We start from the raw sequence: 19286 nt of genomic DNA on the forward strand, positions 1-19286 counted from the left end.
GTACACTAGAGTACATCACAGTGCACTAGATTACATCACAGTACACCAGAGTACATCACAGTACGCTAGAGTACATGACAATATACTACAGTACACTAGAGTACATCACAACACACCACGTACTCTAGCGTACACCACAGTACACTAAAGTATATCACAGTACACTAGAGTACATCACAGTTGGTACACTAGTGTACATCACAGTACATTAGAGTACATCACAGTGCACCACAGTACACTAGAGTGCATCACAGTACACTAGAGTACATCACAGTGCACTAGACTACATATCAGTACATTAGGGTACATCACAGTGCACCACAGTACACTAGAGGACATCACAGTACACTAGAGGACATCACAGTACACTAGAGTACATCACAGTACACTAGAGCACATCACAGTGCACTAGACTACATCACAGTACACCAGAGTACATCACAGTACACTAGAGTACATCACAGTGCACCAGACTACATCACAGTACACCAGAGTACATCACAGTACGCTAGAGTATATCACAGTGCACTAGACTACATCACAGTACACCAGAGCACATCACAGTACACTAGAGTACATCACAGTGCACTAGACTACATCACAGTACACCAGAGTACATCACAGTACACTAGAGTACATCACAGTACACTAGAGTACATCACAGTACACCAGAGTACATCACAGTGCACTAGACTACATCACAGTACACCAGAGTACATCACAGTACACTAGAGTACATCACAGTACACCAGAGTACATCACAGTACACTAGAGTGCATCACAGTACACTAGAGTACATCACAGTATACTAGAGTGCATCACAGTACACCAGAGTACATCACAGTACACTAGAGTACATCACAGTACGCTATAGTATATCACAGTACGCTAGAGTACATCACAGTATACTAGAGTACATCACAGTACACTAGAGTACATCACAGTACACTAGAGTACATCACAGTACGCTAGAGTATATCACATTACACTAGAGTATATCACAGTACACTAGAGTACATCACAGTACACTAGAGTACATCACAGTACGCTAGAGTATCTCACAGTACGCTAGAGTACATCACAGTATACTAGAGTACATCACAGTACACCAGAGTACATCACAGTACACTAGAGTACATCACAGTACGCTAGAGCATATCACAGTACGCTAGAGTACATCACAGTATACTAGAGTACATCACAGTACACTAGAGTACATCACAGTACACTAGAGTACATCATAGTGCACTAGACTACATCACAGTACACCAGAGTACATCACAGTACACTAGAGTACATCACAGTACGCTAGAGTATATCACAGTACGCTAGAGTACATCACAGTATACTAGAGTACATCACAGTACACTAGAGTACATCACAGTACACTAGAGTACATCATAGTGCACTAGACTACATCACAGTACACCAGAGTACAACACAGTACACTAGAGTACATCACAGTACGCTAGAGTACATCACAGTACACTAGAGTACATCACAGTATACTAGAGTGCATCACAACACACCACGTAGATATATGCTGAAGGAAAACAAAAGCTTCGCTATTGTTTACGTTTATGTCCTCCCAGGTGGGGGTTTATTTCCTGGGCAGAGTTGCTCCGTCACACCAACTACCTGGTTTTCCTTGCCGAGGCGCACTGAGCATTCCCACGCCCACGCCCAAGTCCTAACCGCCCATTCCCATGTCTTTCCGCCTTCACCAACGCCTTCCGTGGACGTCGACTCTCCAAACATCGCCTCAGAGGAAATTTAACTGAAATCATTATAAATATATAATTATGGCTATCTGTAGGCCTTCTTTTTTCTATTTTACACCATAAGATCGATGGAAAAGAAGTAGAAATGACGTGTCTGACCTCACTAGGTCAAGCCGGTGGGAGAATTGGACCTGCCTCGCGCAGGCCAGTGTGGCAGCGTGGGTGGAGGTCTCCAGTCTCAAGAACACCTGGGGAACTAACACAGAACTGATCTCTCTGCCTTATACTCTTGTTTACCTCCTCCCTGGCACCTTTATCCTCTTAAACATAACGTATCAATAATGTCAATAACTCTCTTGACTTATGATTTTATATCCATCAGTAAATTTACTCACGCCGCTGATCATTCCTTCATCGAGGTCGTGATTATGAAGTATGAAGAACAACAGCGGGTCTAAAACTGATCCTTGAGGAACGACGCTTGTGACCGCCAGGCAGGAACGAAATGCAATCGATCTGGTTGGTGGTGTTCAAGTCTACTTAGTGTAGCTTGCATCTCAGTTTAGTATAATGATAATTGTGGAACTTATAGACATTTCTAAAATTGTACCTCAAAATAAAAGTATATTTTGATTTCCATCTTGTAAGATGGCGGTAGTGATACAACTTTTTGGTATCTACTGGGTATATCTGGGGCTATACATGATAAATATACCTAACACTGAACTGTTAGCTATATTCCTTGCATTTAAGCTACATTTCTTGCATTATAATCTATATTCCTTGCACTGTAACCTATATTCCTTGCACTGTAACCTATATTCCTTGCACTGTAACCTATATTCCTTGCACTGTAACCTATATTCCTTGCACTGTAACCTATATTCCTTGCACTGTAACCTATATTCCTTGCACTGTAACCTATATTCCTTGCACTGTAACCTATATTCCTTGCACTGTAACCTATATTCCTTGCACTGTAACCTATATTCCTTGCACTGTAACCTATATTCCTTGCACTGTAACCTATATTCCTTGCACTGTAACCTATATTCCTTGCACTGTAACCTATATTCCTTGCACTGTAACCTATATTCCTTGCACTGTAACCTATATTCCTTGCACTGTAACCTATATTCCTTGCACTGTAACCTATATTCCTTGCACTGTAACCTATATTCCATGCACTGTAATCTATATTCGTTACACAATAAACTAAATTAACTGCACTGTAACTTATATTTCGTGCATATAAGTTATATTCCTTGCAATATTACCTATATTCCTTGCACATAAGCTATATTCTTTACTCTATATATTATATTCCTTACACTATAAGCTATATTCCTTGCCTTTTAAAAACTCAGCTGTAAAAGGTCTGTTGTTGTTGTTTTTTTTTTGTGTCGACAAAAGGAATAAACTTGTTGCCAATTAAAAAAAGTCAAGTGTTTTCCTTCCTGTTAATTGTTGACTGTTTCTTTTGGAGAGTCCCGTTGCCTCTGTTTCACACAACAGATGGACGAGTACAGCTGGGTAGAGATTCAGTCTCTCAGTAGCTAACGGAGAATCGAGCCTGCACCACGCCTGGCTCTGAATGACCTCACGTTGGTTTAGCGCACGAAAAGAATATGATGTTATTAGTAATAAAATTAATAATAATAATTATAATAATAATAATAATATCATTATTATTATAATCAAAGGGGAAGCGCTAAACCCGGAGGATTATACAGCGCCTGACGGGGGGGGGATGTGGAAGGCATTCAGGCTTAATTCGGGGAACTGGAGCACAGATCCAATTCCCTAAATCAAGAGCCCCTCACCAACATCAAGGAACCTTCCTTGAGGGGAATAATGATAATAATAATAATATATTAATAATAATAATAATAATAATAATAATAATAATAATAATAATAATAATAATAATAATAATAATAATAATAATAATAATAATAATAATAACAACAACAACAACAAACAACAACAGTAATAATAATAGAAGCGACCAGCGAAGAGGCAGGGCCAGGAGCTGTGACTCGATCCCTGCAACCACATATAGGTGAGTACACAAGTGAGAACATACACTCCCCTTCCATGTAAGACTGTCACGTTACAACACTGACTCGCAAATCACTGTAGCAGTGACGGGAGCAAAAACAAGACAGTGATATTACCACGTGACGTCTTGTTCCACCTGAAGAACGGAACTAGTAAGTGCTAGTGTAGCACTTTGTTAGTGTAGCACTTTGTTAGTGTAGCACTTTGTTAGTGTAGCACTTTGTTAGTGCTAGTGTAGCACTTTGTTAGTGCTAGTGTAGCACTTTGTTAGTGCTAGTGTAGCACTTTGTTAGGGCTAGTGTACCACTTTGTTAGTGCTAGTGTAGCACTTTGTTAGTGTAGAACTTTGTTAGTGTAGCGCTTTGTTAGTGCTAGTGTAGCACTTTGTTAGTGCTAGTGTAGCACTTTGTTAGTGTAGCACTTTGTTAGTGTAGCACTTTGTTAGTGCTAGTGTAGCACTTTGTTAGTGCTAGTGTAGCACTTTGTTAGTGCTAGTGAAGCACTTTGTTAGTGCTAGTGTAGCATTTTGTTAGTGCTAGTGTAGCACTTTGTTAGTGCTAGTGAAGCACTTTGTTAGTGCTAGTGTAGCACTTTGTTAGTGCTAGTGTAGCACTTTGTGCTAGTGTAGCACTTTGTTAGTGCTAGTGTAGCACTTTGTTAGTGCTAGTGTAGCACTTTGTGCTAGTGTAGCACTTTGTTAGTGCTAGTGTAGCACTTTGTTAGTGCTAGTGTAGCACTTTGTTAGTGCTAGTGTAGCACTTTGTTAGTGCTAGTGTAGCACTTTGTTAGTGCTAGTGTAGCACTTTGTTAGTGCTAGTGTAGCACTTTGTTAGTGTAGCACTTTGTTAGTGTAGCACTTTGTTAGTGCTAGTGTAGCACTTTGTTAGTGCTAGTGTAGCACTTTGTGCTAGTGTAGCACTTTGTTAGTGCTAGTGTAGCACTTTGTTAGTGCTAGTGTAGCACTTTGTTAGTGCTAGTGTAGCACTTTGTTAGGGCTAGTGTAGCACTTTGTTAGTGCTAGTGTAGCACTTTGTTAGTGCTAGTGTAGCACTTTGTGCTAGTGTAGCACTTTGTTAGTGCTAGTGTAGCACTTTGTTAGTGCTAGTGTAGCACTTTGTTAGTGCTAGTGTAGCACTTTGTGCTAGTGTAGCACTTTGTTAGTGCTAGTGTAGCACTTTGCTTATGCTAGTGTAGCACTTTGTTAGTGCTAGTGTAGCACTTTGTTAGTGCTAGTGTAGCACTTTGCTAGTGCTAGTGTAGCACTTTGTGCTAGTGTAGCACTTTGTGCTAGTGTAGCACTTTGTTAGTGCTAGTGTAGCACTTTGTTAGTGCTAGTGTAGCACTTTGTTAGTGCTAGTGTAGCACTTTGTTAGTGTTAGTATGTAGTACGTATATTGTTAATATTGTTTTGTAGTATATTGTTAATGTTGTTTTGTAGTATATTGTTAATGTTGTTTTGTAGTATATTGTTAATATTGTTTTGTAGTATATTGTTAATATTGTTTTGTAGTATATTGTTAATGTTGTTTTGTAGTATATTGTTAATATTGTTTTGTAGTATATTGTTAATGTTGTTTTGTGGTATATTGTTAATATTGTTTTGTAGTATATTGTTAATGTTGTTTTGTAGTATATTGTTAATATTGTTTTGTAGTATATTGTTAATGTTGTTTTGTAGTATATTGTTAATATTGTTTTGTAGTATATTGTTAATGTTGTTTTGTAGTATATTGTTAATATTGTTTTGTAGTATATTGTTAATGTTGTTTTGTAGTATATTGTTAATGTTGTTTTGTAGTATATTGTTAATATTGTTTTGTAGTATATTGTTAATATTGTTTTGTAGTATATTGTTAATATTGTTTTGTAGTATATTGTTAATATTGTTTTGTAGTATATTGTTAATGTTGTTTTGTAGTATATTAATATTGTTTTGTAGTATATTGTTAATGTTGTTTTGTAGTATATTAATATTGTTTTGTAGTATATTGTTAATGTTGTTTTGTAGTATATTGTTAATATTGTTTTGTAGTATATTGTTAATATTGTTTTGTAGTATATTGTTAATATTGTTTTGTAGTATATTGTTAATATTGTTTTGTAGTATATTGTTAATATTGTTTTGTAGTATATTGTTAATATTGTTTTGTAGTATACTGTTAATATTGTTTTGTAGTATATTGTTAATATTGTTTTGTAGTATATTGTTAATATTGTTTTGTAGTATATTGTTAATATTGTTTTGTAGTATATTAATATTGTTTTGTAGTATATTGTTAATGTTGTTTTGTAGTATATTGTTAATATTGTTTTATAGTATATTGCTAATATTGTTTTGTAGTATATTGTTAATATTGTTTTGTAGTATATTGTTAATGTTGTTTTGTAGTATATTGTTAATGTTGTTTTGTAGTATATTGTTAATGTTGTTTTGTAGTATATTGTTAATATTGTTTTGTAGTATATTGTTAATGTTGTTTTGTAGTATATTGTTAATATTGTTTTGTAGTATATTATTAATGTTGTTTTGTAGTATATTGTTGATGTTGTTTTGTAGTATATTGTTAATGTTGTTTTGTAGTATATTATTAATGTTGTTTTGTAGTATATTGTTTTGTAGTATATTGTTAATGTTGTTTTGTAGTATATTGTTAATATTGTTTTGTAGTATACTGTTAATATTGTTTTGTAGTATATTGTTAATGTTGTTTTGTAGTATATTAATATTGTTTTGTAGTATATTGTTAATATTGTTTTGTAGTATATTGTTAATATTGTTTTGTAGTATATTGTTAATGTTGTTTTGTAGTATATTGTTAATGTTGTTTTGTAGTATATTGTTAATGTTGTTTTGTAGTATATTGTTAATATTGTTTTGTAGTATATTGTTAATGTTGTTTTGTAGTATATTGTTAATATTGTTTTGTAGTATATTGTTAATGTTGTTTTGTAGTATATTGTTAATGTTGTTTTGTAGTATATTGTTAATGTTGTTTTGTAGTATATTGTTAATATTGTTTTGTAGTATATTGTTAATGTTGTTTTGTAGTATATTGTTAATATTGTTTTGTAGTATATTATTAATGTTGTTTTGTAGTATATTGTTGATGTTGTTTTGTAGTATATTGTTAATGTTGTTTTGTAGTATATTATTAATGTTGTTTTGTAGTATATTGTTAATGTTGTTTTGTAGTATATTGTTGATGTTGTTTTGTAGTATATTGTTAATGTTGTTTTGTAGTATATTGTTAATATTGTTTTGTAGTATATTGTTAATGTTGTTTTGTAGTATATTGTTAATATTGTTTTGTAGTATATTGTTAATGTTGTTTTGTAGTATATTGTTAATGTTGTTTTGTAGTATATTGTTAATGTTGTTTTGTAGTATATTGTTGATGTTGTTTTGTAGTATATTGTTAATGTTGTTTTGTAGTATATTGTTAATATTGTTTTGTAGTATATTGTTAATGTTGTTTTGCAGTATATTGTTAATATTGTTTTGTAGTATATTGTTAATGTTGTTTTGTAGTATATTGTTAATGTTGTTTTGTAGTATATTGTTAATGTTGTTTTGTAGTATATTGTTAATGTTGTTTTGTAGTATATTGTTAATGTTGTTTTGTAGTATATTGTTAATACTGTTTTTAGTATATTGTTAATTCTGTTTTGTTGTATACTGTTAATGTTGTTTTGTAGTATATTGTTAATGTTGTTTTGTAGTATATTGTTAATGTTGTTTTGTAGTATATTGTTAATGTTGTTTTGTAGTATATTGTTAATGTTGTTTTGTAGTATATTGTTAATGTTGTTTTGTAGTATATTGTTAATGTTGTTTTGTAGTATATTGTTAATGTTGTTTTGTAGTATATTGTTAATGTTGTTTTGTAGTATATTGTTAATATTGTTTTGTAGTATATTGTTAATGTTGTTTTGTAGTATATTGTTGATATTGTTTTGTAGTATATTGTTAATGTTGTTTTGTAGTATATTGTTAATACTGTTTTTAGTATATTGTTACTTCTGTTTTGTAGTATATTGTTAATGTTGTTTTGTAGTATATTGTTAATATTGTTTTGTAGTATATTGTTAATGTTGTTTTGTAGTATATTGTTAATGTTGTTTTGTAGTATATTGTTAATGTTGTTTTGTAGTATATTGTTAATACTGTTTTTAGTATATTGTTAATTCTGTTTTGTAGTATATTGTTAATTCTGTTTTGTAGTATATTGTTAATGTTGTTTTGTAGTATATTGTTAATGTTGTTTTGTAGTATATTGTTAATGTTGTTTTGTAGTATATTGTTAATACTGTTTTGTTGTATACTGTTAATGTTGTTTTGTAGTATATTGTTAATGTTGTTTTGTAGTATATTGTTAATACTGTTTTGTTGTATACTGTTAATGTTGTTTTGTAGTATATTGTTAGTGTTAGTCTGATGGGTTATATAAGTTAAAGCCTGGATTAGGTTACATTAGGTACAGTGGTAATATTATCATAATATTTCTCAGTTAAAGACGTAAGCTTCGTTCCCACGTAAATGCAAAGTGTAATTGATGTCCTGTTATATATAATGGTAATTTCCGAGTCGTGTTATCGTCATTACTTGTGGCTACTGACTCACCTGCCCTCGGGAAGGTGAGAGAACATCCTGTAAGCACAGAAGAAGACGAAGAAGAAGAGGAAGACGAAGATCTGTCTTCAGAACAGTTGTTCCATTCTTTTGTTCAGTTCTTTTGTTTTCTTCCGGTCTGAGACGATATTTTAACACTCGCACACAACTACTCTTTACACCTGCACTTCTCCCCCACATCAACAAGTGTCTATTGGCTAGAGCCTTTAAAATATACTGATTCAACCATCCACCCACAAACACACATACACACACACATACACGCACACATAAAGACACACACACGGACACACACACACACACACACACACACACACACACACACACACATACACATGCACATATACATGCATACACACACAAATGCTCATACATACATACATACACGCACCTCTAACAAACTATCTTAATATAGATATATATATATATATATATATATATATATATATATATATATATATATATATATATATATATATATAACAATGCATGGTAATTTCAATAGAAAATTCTAAAACCAAGGTTGAAACATTAAGTACGATAATAGGCAATAAAAATGATTTTAAACGAGATATGGGAAACGTGGCTCTTTGTTGAGCCTTACCTGGCATAACAATGATTATTATTATTATTATTATTATTATTATTATTATTATTATTATTATTATTATTATTGTTTTTATAAATATTATTATTGGTATTATTATTATTATTATTATTAAGTAATTATGGCATTGTCTTGACTGTCAAAGGGTCTTGTAAAGGCAGAGAAGAAGTGTGTGTGTGTGTGTGAGAGACGAGGAAAAAGGGAGAAATATAGAGAGGAAGATGGCAGATTAAAGGAATGATGAGAACAGGGAGAGGAGGGAAGATTAGAGTTGTGGGAGAGAGAAACGGAAGAAAGGGGAGAGAGGGTGGAAAAGGAGGATGGAAGGGAGAAAAACTAGTAGGAAGAGTGAAGGATGAAGGGAGGGATGGAGGAAGACATGAAGTAAAAGAAGGAATAGTAGGAAGTGTGGAAAGAAGTTAAGGAGGAGAGAGAAAGCAAGAGAGAACAAAGAACATAATGGATGGAGAACACAAGAGTCCTTAAATTTCCTCAACAACAGTGCTACATTTGTTATGGATCTACGTGGGCTCCCATGATGAACGTCTTGTGACGGTTGAAAGTGTTGTGGTGAGGAAATCGACACTTGTGTAACACCTGGGTATCTTTCTTTGAAGACGTTTCTCCAGTCAGTGGTTTTTATCCATGCTGCTGTTGTCAGTTCTGCAAGGCTGAGGGACTGATTACCTTATCTTCTACTGCCCTCACATATGATCTCTGCACTGAACTGATGAAGCCACAGGTTGGCAAAACGTCTTCAAAGATACTCTAGTGTTGCAAACGATCACACTTTGGACTCAACGACAATCTGCATTCATCCGCATTCTGGTCTTAGTCATTATCTGAACATAACAAAGTCCTGGACTTAGCAGCAGTCTGAACTCACCCATTCATTAACTCATCCCTAATTTAGCTATCACTCCGATTCATCCTTGAGAACCTCTGGTATTACCCTCGTCTGGGTGACGAGGGAGGGGAGACCCACGATAGGAAAGGAAGAGACGGAGATGGGTGAAGGGGAAGGAAGGGGTGAAGGAGTGAGGGGGGGAACGCGGGGAGGAGAGGAAGAACACAATCATGACCTCGGGGCTGGCTGTATATAAGTCCCCACCCAAACCTGGAGCAGTCACCCTCTTCGACGTCTTCAGGCAGTCTGAGTCTTCAGTTCCGTCCTCAGTCATGCAGTCTGTGAGTGGCGAGGCGTAATACAGTGCCTTAGTGTTTTAGTGCCTTCAAGGGGGTATTGGGAAGATCTGATGCTGGTGAAGGGCTCTTGATCTAGTGATTTGAAGTTTGAAGTTAACCTCTCCTATCACTGATCAAATCTGATTTCCTCTCATACCCCAGGCGCTGTTTAGTTAATGATTTACGTCTGGTGAAGCAAAATTTATTATGGGATTTGATGTGAGTTCTCAAAATGGGTTGGCTCTTTTTTATAATTCATTTTCATTCTGCATTTGAAGAAACGAGTTTCTTTCGTTGAAACTGGGAGAGACATTGAGGTTAACTGTGTTTCGCCTGTAGGTGGTTCTCGCCTGTCTGGCCGCCGTCGCCGCCGCCGCCCCGCAGTTCGGTAGCCAGCTCGACCGAAAAGACTACCGGCCCATCGCCATCATTAAGGACAACCGCCAGGACTACGGTGACGGCAACTTCAACTATGACTTTGAGACCGAGAACGGCATCGTTGTGAGCGCCGTCGGAACACCGGGCTCTAAAGGCCAGAGCAATATACAAGGATCGTACAGGTCAGACGTCTAAGTGTGTGTGTGTGTGTGTGTGTGTGTGTGTGTGTGTGTGTGTGTGTGTGTGTGTGTGTGTGTGTGTGTGTGTGTGTGTGTGTGTGCATGCACGTCTTTGTGTCACTTCCCATTTGTGAGTACAGAAATGAAGCTGTGATCGGTTGTCACGTCTTCACACCATTGAGTTTTCTTCACATAATTCCTCAACATTCCTGGATTTTTGTCTAACTCATGCCTCCTCTTGGATTCCACTAGTACAGTCTTCAACTCTAAGAAAAGATGTTTCCTAGTGGCCTTTTATGTGCCACTTTTTTCTCAGTAAGAAATTTTCTGTCCTCTTATTTTTCAGTTTTATTGAGGATCCCAAGAAGATTGGTCTCGGATATTTTCTTAGATTATTTTATGATTATATTTGGAGTTATCAATACGTTATCTTCCTCTAGTGATACTGATCCTGTTGGGGCACCACCTGTGATACTGATTCTTGTGGGTTAGATTAGTGAAGGACTTGCCCAGTATGGGCCAACAGGTCTACTACAGTGTTCCTCCTTTCTTATGTTCTTATGTCAGAAGTATGTCATGTCAATGGCATGTTAAGTAGGATACCGTTACCTAGTGTCACGTCATAGAAATATGACTGATGAGTTAAAGTCACTATAGGTCAGCGATACTGACCTGTGGAAGTTCATACCCTGGCACTGCCCGCGGGCATGATCAGTTATGATGTAGACATCAGTGAGACAGGTTGTGCTGGCAACACACTATGGATGGGTTCAAGTAATATAAATGGAGATGATGGAGTAGTACACAAAGGCTCTGCCCAGGTTTACTACGTTGAAATGATGTGCCGTCTGATAGCACAAACTGTCGCCGCGTCGTAACTGCCTCATGCCCGCGGGCAGTTCAAGGGTATGATTTTCCACAGGTCAGCGCCGTTGACCTATAGTGACTCTAATTCACATTTCTACGATATGACACTAACAGTATCCTACTTAATATACCATTAACATGATATTTTATTGACACCCACAGATGACAATGATTCTTATGGGAAACCCAAGTCACAATGTTCCTTGTAGAACCCTACTGGTCACAATAATCCTTGTAGAACCCTACTGGTCACAATAATCCTTGTAGAACCCTACTGGTCACAATAATCCTTGTAGAACCCTACTGGTCACAGTAATCCTTGTAGAACCCTACTGGTCACAATGTTCCTTGTAGAACCCTACTGGTCACAATAATCCTTGTAGAACCCTACTGGTCACAATAATCCTTGTAGAACCTTACTGGTCACAGTAATCCTTGTAGAACCCTACTGGTCACAATGTTCCTTGTAGAACCCTACTGGTCACAATAATCCTTGTAGAACCCTACTGGTCACAATAATCCTTGTAGAACCCTACTGGTCACAGTAATCCTTGTAGAACCCTACTGGTCACAATGTTCCTTGTAGAACCCTACTGGTCACAATAATCCTTGTAGAACCCTACTGGTCACAATAATCCTTGTAGAACCCTACTGGTCACAGTAATCCTTGTAGAACCCTACTGGTCACAATAATCCTTGTAGAACCCTACTGGTCACAGTAATCCTTGTAGAACCCTACTGGTCACAATGTTCCTTGTAGAACCCTACTGGTCACAATAATCCTTGTAGAACCCTACTGGTCACAATAATCCTTGTAGAACCCTACTGGTCACAGTAATCCTTGTAGAACCCTACTGGTCACAATAATCCTTGTAGAACCCTACTGGTCACAGTAATCCTTGTAGAACCCTACTGGTCACAATAATCCTTGTAGAACCCTACTGGTCACAGTAATCCTTGTAGAACCCTACTGGTCACAATGTTCCTTGTAGAACCCTACTGGTCACAATAATCCTTGTAGAACCCTACTGGTCACAATAATCCTTGTAGAACCCTACTGGTCACAGTAATCCTTGTAGAACCCTACTGGTCACAATAATCCTTGTAGAACCCTACTGGTCACAGTAATCCTTGTAGAACCCTACTGGTCACAATAATCCTTGTAGAACCCTACTGGTCACAGTAATCCTTGTAGAACCCTACTGGTCACAGTAATCCTTGTAGAACCCTACTGGTCACAGTAATCCTTGTAGAACCCTGCTGGTCACAGTAATCCTTGTAGAACCTTACTGATCACAGTAAACCTTGTGGGACAACGCTAGTAAGGATTTTTTTCGTCAATATTCACAATGTTTTTCTTACAAAGAATCTCACCAGTGTTGTAGTATAGTGTTTATTTATAAAATATTTTGTAGTTCTGAGTTAAATGTTTACGAGAAAATCTATTCGAAACACTTCTGTGTTTCAGTTCTTTTATTAATGAAAATCCCCAGATTGTTGGACACAATGAGCTGAAATTTTTACATGAAAATATACCCGAATTTGAAAAAAAAGCTAAATTGGTCATATGTGAGCAGAGGTTGGGAGACAGTAGTCACCCAAGGTGCCTGAGAGACAGTAGTCACCCAAGGTGCCTGAGAGACAGTAGTCACTCAAGCACAGTGCATAAGAGACAGTAGTCACCCAAGGTGCATGAGAGACAGTAGTCACCCAAGCACAGTGCTTGAGAGACAGTAGTCACCCAGGCACAGTACATGGGAGACACTAGTCACCCAAGCTCTGCCCAAGGAATCCCTCCCAACGGCATAAGAGTGACTCATCTTTGGGAGGAGTTGAGTGCAATCACAGAGTGGAGGAGAGTGCAAGTTTTTGGGCATTTGTTTCTCAGCCCCGCCTCTTAACTTCCTGTTGGCTGAGTACATTTCGACGCATGGCATCTCGTTGTGAAGCCATGAATTGCTTCTGCTTCTCTCGCTACGTTCTTTGCTTCAGCCCTCTACTGCCCCGACGCTGAAGAAATGCTTCCTAACTTCTTCTCTGTGTTTAGGTCTTGTTGTTTGGGATATATAGGGCCACTAATAGGTTACGCCGTATCGAGCCCTCACGTGTTTAATGTTTATCTGTGATTCTTCTTTCGGGTTCTGTTTGTTATGAAAAACCTGCGTCCTGTTGCAAACCTTTCCATTGTTTTTCCACCGAGAACAAAAACCTCTCTGATCCTTGCATAAGCTGTTCTTCCTTTGTTTATAGTTATGGCGGCTTGTTCTGCCAGTTGATGGAGTCACTAAGTCTCTCTAGTCGACTCTTTCGTAACATTTTATAATCTTGAAAGTGTCTGCTGAGCTTCGCTCAACGAGATGTGCTCGTAGAGGTGTGTGTGTGTTTGTGTGTGTGTGCGCGCGAGCGCGCCTGTGTGTGTTTGTGTGTGTGTGTGTGTGTGTGTGTGTGTGTTTGTGTATGTGTTTGTGTGTGTGTGTGTTTGTGTGTGTGTGTTTATGTGTGTTTGTGTGTGTGTGTGTGTGTGTGTGTGTGTGTGTGTTTGTGTGTGTGTGTGTGTGTATGTTTGTGTGTGTTTGTGTGTGTGCTTGTGTGTTTGTGTGTGTGTGTGTGTGTGTGTGTGTGTTTGTGTGTTTGTGTGTGTGCTTGTGTGTTTGTGTGTGTGTGTGTGTGTTTGTGTGTATGTGTGTGTTTGTGTGTGTGTGTGTGTGGTGTTTGTGTGTGTGTGTGTGGTTGTGTGTGTGTGTGTGTACTCAAGGTATATACGTACGTCACTGAGTGATGTAGCTGAATTTCCCAAAAATATATATAATTCCTTCTAATTTATTCTTTTGTACCGAGTCATTTTCAAGTGAATTTCACAAAGTACGATTTTTTTCCACTAAAATTAACTAAGCAACTTCAACTAACACCATAATTAAATTTAAGTAATATGATTGATTTTACCTTTAGTCAACTAATCTAAAGTCAGCCACAATTTAGTTAGTAACATTGTATATCAAAAACCTATATTAACAACGTGATGTATAAATTAATTTTATCTTAGTTACAGCAAGAGCGGATATGTTCTCATCTTGTTTGACAAAACTATCGTTGCTTGATGAGCCAAGTCTACAAGTGTTGGCCAGAAAGCATTACATATATTGACTATTAAAAGTGTATGTATCATTCGGTCAATATATTTCCCTATATATTGCAATCTCTCAGTATATAGACACAGAGAAGTGTGTATCTCTGTGTATACTGAAAGAGATATATATATACAGAGAGAGAAAGAGATGGGTATATATATATATATATATATATATATATATATATATATATATATATATATATATATATATATATATATATATATATATACATATATATATATACAGAACAGTGCCTGCACCCTGAAGGAGGGCTCAGGATGCTGCACGTGGGAGGCTCATCTGAATTCTTAGGTCTGCCCACTTCTGGAAAGATACCTACTGAGAGACTGCTGGTGCGCTAAAAAAATAATAAAACTTTCACTTTCCGAACAACCTCATTAGCGTAATTCCACGACGAGACGAGACAGAAACGAGAGATCAAAGATTCGATTTCTCAGTGGGAATATGTTCACAAATTAAGACGAAATACAATATAAAAGAGATTTACCACTGAGAAAAAACACGCACCAACTCCCACTTGTTAAAAGAAAAACAACATTTCGCAAGCCAAACAATCAATGGAATCAGTAGAATTACCAGAAGATAAAAGACCGCTTTTTGATTCATCGTGACGTTAACATTTAATATGCGATTTTTAACTTCCCAGGGGGTTAAAAATGTCAAATTATTTGAGTGTGGGCGTGTGGAGAGTTCAAGGTGGTGTGAGAGAAGGAGAACTGATGATCACAAGACAATGGCATCCTCAAGTGATTGTCTTGTGCTTCCTGGACCTGACTCAAGCAGCACCCACACCCACAGTGTCGTGAGAACGTGCGTTGGGTCGCTTGTTATATTGAGGATTTCAACTTTTATCTTGTTATGCTCGTCTGAACGGCGGTGTGTGTATGTGTGTGTGTGTGTGTGTGTGTATTTATTGTGTGTGTGCGTACTGTGTGTTATGTTTGTGTGTACGTACTGTTTGTTGTGTTGCAGAACCTCTGCCTCCTGGTGGGGTCGTTGAAGTGTATCAGGAAACAGTATGGGTGACAGGGCGTGACCCTAGTGGCAGGAGGTGACCTTGCTGTCAGGGGTGACCCTGTTGGCAGGGGTGACCCTGGTGGCAGTGGGTGACCCGGGTGGCTGGGGTGACCCTGGTGGCTGGGGTGACCCTGGTGGCAGGGGTGACCCCGGTGGCAGGGGTGACCCTGGTGGCAGGGGTGACCCTGGTGACAGTGGGTGACCCGGGTGGCTGGGGTGACCCTGGTGGCTGGGGTGACCCTGGTGGCAGGGGTGACCCTGGTGGCAGGGGTGACCCTGGTGGCAGGGGTGACCCTGGTGGCTGGGGTGACCTGGGTGGCAGGGGTGACCCTGGTGGCAGGGGTGACCCTGGTGGCAGGGGTGACCCTGGTGGCAGGGGTGACCCTGGTGGCAGGGGTGACCCTGGTGGCAGGGGTGACCCTGGTGGCAGGGGTGACCCTGGTGGCGGTCCACTGATCAACTTCCATTCCCACTCATCGTCTCACTTTACCTCAACTTTCCATTATGTAATGTTTTATCACATTTTTCTTTTTATTATGACTTTTTCCGTTATATTTGCGCAGTAACTTGTGTAAGGGATAACAATTAACTTGTTATCCCTCACTTCCAATCTTCCATGTTATCCACGAACCATCTCGTACCACCACTATAACCACCACTATAACCACCACCTCTAAAACTACCACTACTACCACCAACACCAGTCCATCCTCCCAACAACCACCACTACTACCACCAACATCCGTCCATCCTCTCAGCAACCACCAACACCCGTCCATCCTCCCAACAACCACCACTACTACCACCAACACCCGTCCATCCCCCCAACAACCACCACTACTACCACCAACACCCGTCCATCCTCCCAACAACCACCACTACTACCACCAACACCCGTCCATCCCCCCAACAACTACCACGATAGCCTCGTGACTGTACTTAAAATCTTCCAGCTTAGAGTAACACATTTCCTTTCATGATGGACTAAAACTATCCTGTGTGGCGTAACATAACACTAACACACGACTTAGGTCCCCACTATGTGACTCTCATACATAGTAAGGCAGCAGCAGCTGCCTTACTTATATTATTAACCATAACATAAGAAAAACCACCTAGGTGGCCCGGTGGCCTGGTGGCTAAAGCTCCCGCTTCACACACGGAGGGCCCGGGTTCGATTCCCGGCGGGTGGAAACATTTCGACACGTTTCCTTACACCTGTTGTCCTGTTCACCTAGCAGCAAATAGGTACCTGGGTGTTAGTCGACTGGTGTGGGTCGCATCCTGGGGGACAAGATTAAGGACCCCAATGGAAATAAGTTAGACAGTCCTCGATGACGCACTGACTTTCTTGGGTTATCCTGGGTGGCTAACCCTCCGGGGTTAAAAATCCGAACGAAATCTTATCTTATCTTATCTCAGTCTCCATTTCCTGCACCCACAGCTTCACCCTGCCTGACGGTACCTTCGCTGAGGTCCGCTACGTCGCTGACGAACTCGGTTACCGCGCTGAGTCCCCGCTCATCCCCACGCCCCACCCACTCCCCGCCCACGCCCTCGAACAGATCCGCATCGCCGAGGAGCAGCGCAGGCAAGGCATCACCTGGGACCAGTATGGCTTTCGAGTAAACAGAAAATAAGAATAATTTTTCGAGGCCGGAAACCCGCCAGAGCAAAGACCCCATCAAGAAGTTAGATGAAGTAGATGTATTGATGTATTATATAGCTGTATTGATGTATTATATAGCTGTAGAATAAACGTAATGGACTTGTCTCTCTCACTCATCTTGCAGCCTTGTGTACGTCCGTCCAAAAATAAACTATCCTGGGGATATACGAATTTTATTTACAAATCCTGGAAGGGACAGCTGGAAACGGTTGACTTAATTGTGTGTTTCTGCTTTGCTTCAGTGTGGGAAGAGAGCCTTCTGTTTTTCTAGCTTTCACTTATACTCCTTGATAATGCCAGATAGTCTTTAATTTAGATTAAAAGTAGATAGTCCCCAGCAAATAGTCTCGGAGTAGACTTTTAAGTACTCAGTTTTCTACCTTTCCCGTGATCTCCCATGTGCCAGGTGGATCTGGATGTTAGGTTTCAAGACTACCCACTACAATGAGATCGTAAAGGCTGCAGTGTACCTGTATACCGCAGGTCAGTCTGTACACCGCAGGTCAGCCTGTACACCGCAGGTCAGCCTGTACACCGCAGGTCAGCCTGTACACTGCAGGTCAGCCTGTACACCGCAGGTCAGCCTGTACACTGCAGGTCAGCCTGTACACAGTAGGTCAAGCATGTTCTCTTTCTTAATATAACGACTACAGTAAAGTTGCATTATTTATGCCCTTAAACATACACTCCTCGTTATATATATATATATATATATATATATATATATATATATATATATATATATATATATATATATATATATATATATATATATATATATATATAATATATACGCAATAAGATCACAGTAAACAGGCGATTTCAGAATATGCAAAACAAACACTCTGAAAGAATAGAGAAATTCCAAGTACTTTCGTGACTACTCACATTATCAAGGAACTATGTTCCTTGATAATGTGATATTTTGCTCACCGGTTGTAATGATTAAAAAAACCAGATGAAGCATAAAGGCTTCCAATCTTTTTTTTTTTTTTTTTTAGAGGGCTGAATACTATCACTGGGTGGGATGGTGAACCTGTGCCAGTCATTGACAGTGACCTGCATAAAGTTTGTAATGTGGTCCCCCCCCAAAATTATTTATATCGTTATGTGATCCTCAGCGAACACTTGACTGAGTCAAGTGAAGGTCTTATATTTGGGAGTTTGTTACTGTCATTGTATTATATTCAGGCTGAGGGACGGGGCCATGAGCTGGTGATGGAGGTTCGTATTTAATTCTGAGAAATAAAAAATCTGACGTCTGAGGGAAAATAATTTGATTTGGTAGATTTGTTTTGTAGCGACGATTAAATATAAAAGTTGCCATATTTACCTTCTTTTTTAATCTTTAAATTGAGCAATTTGAAGCTACGAGGAAAGAAATATTGTGATGATTAAGACACATGTGCAACAGTTAGGTCCACTGTAAACGTATTCAATCAAATACAAACGGAGCAGTAGTAAAGAAACAGTCTGGAACGATATCGTTCCAGACTATGTTCAGCACCATAGTCTGGAACGATATCGTTCCAGACTATGTTCAGCACCATGGTCTGGAACGATATCGTTCCAGACTATGTTCAGCACCATGGTCTGGAACGATATTGTTCCAGACTATGTTCAGCACCATGGTCTGGAACGATATCGTTCCAGACTATGTTCAGCACCATGGGCTGGAACGATATTGTTCCAGACTATGTTCAGCACCATGGTCTGGAACGATATCGTTCCAGACTATGTTCAGCACCATGGTCTGGAACGATATTGTTCCAGACTATGTTCAGCACCATGGTCTGGAACGATATCGTTCCAGACTATGT

At 38.5% G+C, this 19286-nt stretch overlaps 1 protein-coding gene across 1 annotated transcript; it reads left to right on the forward strand.

Annotated features, from left to right (window-relative positions):
* Positions 1 to 10137: 10137 nt before the first annotated feature.
* LOC128688170 (cuticle protein AM1199-like) lies at positions 10138 to 17566 on the forward strand. Its single transcript, XM_053775878.2, has 3 exons — positions 10138 to 10207; positions 10544 to 10764; positions 17242 to 17566. Exons 1-3 carry the CDS (start codon positions 10199 to 10201, stop codon positions 17435 to 17437), a joined length of 426 nt encoding a protein of 141 aa, XP_053631853.1. The 5' UTR covers positions 10138 to 10198; the 3' UTR covers positions 17438 to 17566.
* The last annotated feature ends 1720 nt before the right edge of the window (positions 17567 to 19286 follow it).

This window comes from Cherax quadricarinatus, chromosome 19, assembly GCF_038502225.1.
Source record: "Cherax quadricarinatus isolate ZL_2023a chromosome 19, ASM3850222v1, whole genome shotgun sequence".
Lineage (NCBI taxonomy): Eukaryota > Metazoa > Arthropoda > Malacostraca > Decapoda > Parastacidae > Cherax > Cherax quadricarinatus.

Coding starts and splice junctions, on each gene's coding strand:
- LOC128688170 (XM_053775878.2), top strand. Junction 10,765..17,241: donor AATATACAAGGATCGTACAG/GTCAGACGTCTA, acceptor CTGCACCCACAG/CTTCACCCTGCCTGACGGTA.